Source organism: Argentina anserina, chromosome 1 (assembly GCF_933775445.1).
Source record: "Argentina anserina chromosome 1, drPotAnse1.1, whole genome shotgun sequence".
Classification (NCBI taxonomy): domain Eukaryota; kingdom Viridiplantae; phylum Streptophyta; class Magnoliopsida; order Rosales; family Rosaceae; genus Argentina; species Argentina anserina.
Window position 1 is genome coordinate 17,461,485 of NC_065872.1, and position 3,105 is coordinate 17,464,589.

Consider the following 3,105-nt stretch of genomic DNA (forward strand, 5'->3'; position numbering starts at 1 on the left):
ATCCGTACTGGTGTCGTTGTGATTATTGGTTTACTTTGTTGCTGTGGGTTTTATCAAATTGTGCATTTCCTATTATATGTGGTGCTTAATCGGTATGTCTTCAAACTATCTGGTGATCAACAATTTTCTTTTCCATTGCATGTTTTGATTTATAACATTACACTACCAGAAAATAGCACTTAGATGACAACAACAAACTTCGGTCGTCACCTAAGAAACTATAAGACGACGAAAACAAAGTCGTCATCTAGGTTAAACATAGATGACAAAATCTAATTTTGTCATCTTAGTTGTACATTTTAGATGACGAAATATGACCTCATCGTCTAATATGGTGACCTAGTCAACAAATAGCTATATTGTCGTCTCAGCATAGAACTTAGACGACGCATTTTGATTTTGTCGTCTCAGAAATTGTAAGTTGACGAGTTAATCGACTTAGATGACGAAAATGTTCGTCATCTAAGTAAACGTTTGACTTTATAATCTAGATCTATTTCCAAATCGATAGAAACAGAGGAAAACCAGAAGAAAAAAACTGAAGCCAATCTCGAACACTTTGCCCACACTTCTCTAAAACCATCTTCTCTGAAGCCAATCTCTAAAGCCGTCCAAATCCAATTTTCCCCAAATCCAATCTTCTTTGAAATCAGATTCAGTTCCCCACATCCGAAAACCCAAGCTTCCAACCCCCCAAATCTAATAGCGCGAGCATCCGATCTTGTGCGAATCATTCTCTTTCATGGTCTCATTTCGTTGTCTTGATGACCTTCACTGTCTCCAGCTTGAGCTACCCAGAGGTGCGAATCCTTTTCAGAGGTGCATCACTTGCTTTTTCCGATCACCATTTTTTGCTTTTTATGTAATTCATTAGTTTTAGGATTGACGGGCCTTGTCCAAAATCGATTCTCAAGCCAAGTCAGACCCGCATCAACTACCATGGAAGCCCAGCAAATTGAGACATGCGGTTCATCTTAAGATATAAAGCTCTTGCTTGTTGAGATGGGTGTGGGCTAGGACCAGCATGGGTGAGCTTCCTTCTTCCCACTTTACTTTGTTCTTGCTTTCTTTCACTATTTGATGTTGCTCAGTTGGTGTAATTCTGAGTTATGGTCATTAAAGATATCTATGTTTATGCTAGAACACATTTGATGATTGCCCATTCAAGTGTTTTGTGTAGTTTTGATCATGAAAGATATGTACTTTGATGCAAGAACACATTTGATGAAGGCATATATCCCTTTCAAGTATTTGTCAGATTTGGGTTGTTGAAGGCATATATCCCTTCGAAAATACTGTCTATAAAAGAAAGGAGGGAATGTGATACTAAACAGGGTGCCTCCGTTAACTCTGGAGTTGCTCGGAAAGCTAAGAATAATTCAAGAACGATGAGACAGATTGCAGTTTGTGTCAAACCCAAGTAATCTCTTCCTTCTCTCACTCTCTATTTCTCTCTCAGTTCCTCTACCAATCTTCACTTAACATTTCATTTCTCAGGTAATTCCAGATCTCCCCTTCTCCCAATTTCATCTTCTTTCTTTCTGCAACAAATCTTTCCCGTCTTTCTTGTAATTTTAGTTTCTGGGTTGATCCCAACACAGAACCCATCTTGTGTTTCGCGTCTGGTAATGTAGGAAAGCTAAAGATCAAATCTTTATATGTTTAAGTTTCCAAGAAACAGATTAAAGTAAAACCCTTTAGCTAGTATAGCTCCATGGAGCTTTTCTGATTACTCAACTACCCAATTTCTTTGGTTGGTTGGGTTTAGGTCTTTGTTTCTGTAATCAAGATGTTTAAAAGGGGTTGACACTACTTACATTATTCAACATAGAAGAATAGGCTGAGTTGCAGCCTCAGAAAATGAGTTTTATAGGACTTCAACTTGGTAAAGTAGTGTAAGTTTGCAATGTATATTGTTTACTATGATTTATGCTCGAAGATTTCGTATGGTTTTGAATGTCTTCAGGGTAATTCTGTGGTTGGAAAAATTTGAGGTGGTTAAAGTTGTGGCATTTTTGGAAGATTGAATTTGATGGAAGTGGATGGAGGAAGAGTGGTAGAAGTGTCTACGGGCGATCTATCTGTTCCACGACATACCAGAAAACATAAAGGTATGATGGTCTTTCTTGCATGTAATCCTGACTCAGTTGTTTTCCGATTGCTTATTCAAATTGATTAGGCTTTTACAGTTGATTTTTCTATTGTTGATGCATAATGGTGTGGTGGTTTTGTAGCTTTCTATCAGTTTACTCAGCAGAACCTCCCTGCTTGTAAACCTGTTCTCACACCAGCATGGGTGAGTTGTTAGAACTGTAACCAACTAATTTATGGTATAATTCGCTATCTATGTCAGATTGATTTCTACATTATTAACCATCTCTTGTGCAGGTGATTACTACATTTTTGTTGATGGGTGTCATATTCATACCTCTTGGGCTTATTACTCTTCATGCCTCTGATAATGTAAATTCTCCTATCTGCTAAGCTCTATTCTTACTAGTTCATGACTTGTATTACCTGCTTGTTCATCAGTTCTTGTTTGATACCCAATTACCCATGTCTTTAGTGAAGTTTAAATCTCAGGTTAATTATTTGTTGGATATTTGATGTGTAGGTTGTTGAAATTGTGGACCGGTATGATAGTGAATGTGTGCCAGAAGCATTCAGAAGCAATAAGGTTGCATACATCAAAGATGATTCAATTCCCAAAAACTGTTCTCGATGCTTAATCTTCTTGTAAACTTGAAGCTCCATTCCTTTTGGAACATTATTGAGAAAAATTAAAATGTAACATTCCTTTTGGCATCATTAAATTTACTCTTGTTTTGTACGGTTCTTATGGAAATTGATCTTTCACATAAATATTTGATTTATCATTCAAATTATAATTCATTTAATATAATTTTTTATAAAATTATAAAAAAATAAAAATAAGAATAGTAAGGTGACGAATTTGGTATTACTTTCGTCACTATAGGTCATCAAAATTCGTTGGCTAACAAACATGGTGATGACAACAAGTCGTCGTTTAAGTATTGTAATTCCTTATCTTAGATATCAGGTGACAAAATACATCTTGTCGCTTAAGAATTACACCTTGTCACC

The 3,105-nt window shown here is 36.3% G+C and overlaps 1 protein-coding gene across 10 annotated transcripts; it reads left to right on the forward strand.

The window, feature by feature from the left end:
• Positions 1 to 474: 474 nt before the first annotated feature.
• On the forward strand, positions 475 to 2,836 carry LOC126792209 (putative ALA-interacting subunit 2). Of its 10 annotated transcripts, none has more exons than XM_050518675.1 (5): positions 475 to 1,497; positions 1,967 to 2,111; positions 2,235 to 2,296; positions 2,389 to 2,463; positions 2,615 to 2,836. In XM_050518675.1, exons 2-5 carry the CDS (start codon positions 2,033 to 2,035, stop codon positions 2,738 to 2,740), a joined length of 342 nt encoding a protein of 113 aa, XP_050374632.1. In that variant the 5' UTR covers positions 475 to 1,497; positions 1,967 to 2,032; the 3' UTR covers positions 2,741 to 2,836. The 10 variants fall into 10 exon arrangements, with proteins under 10 accessions (XP_050374632.1, XP_050374638.1, XP_050374654.1 ...); XM_050518681.1 differs by having other exon boundaries at positions 475 to 1,420; XM_050518697.1 differs by having other exon boundaries at positions 475 to 1,028; positions 1,181 to 2,111.
• Positions 2,837 to 3,105: the final 269 nt, after the last annotated feature.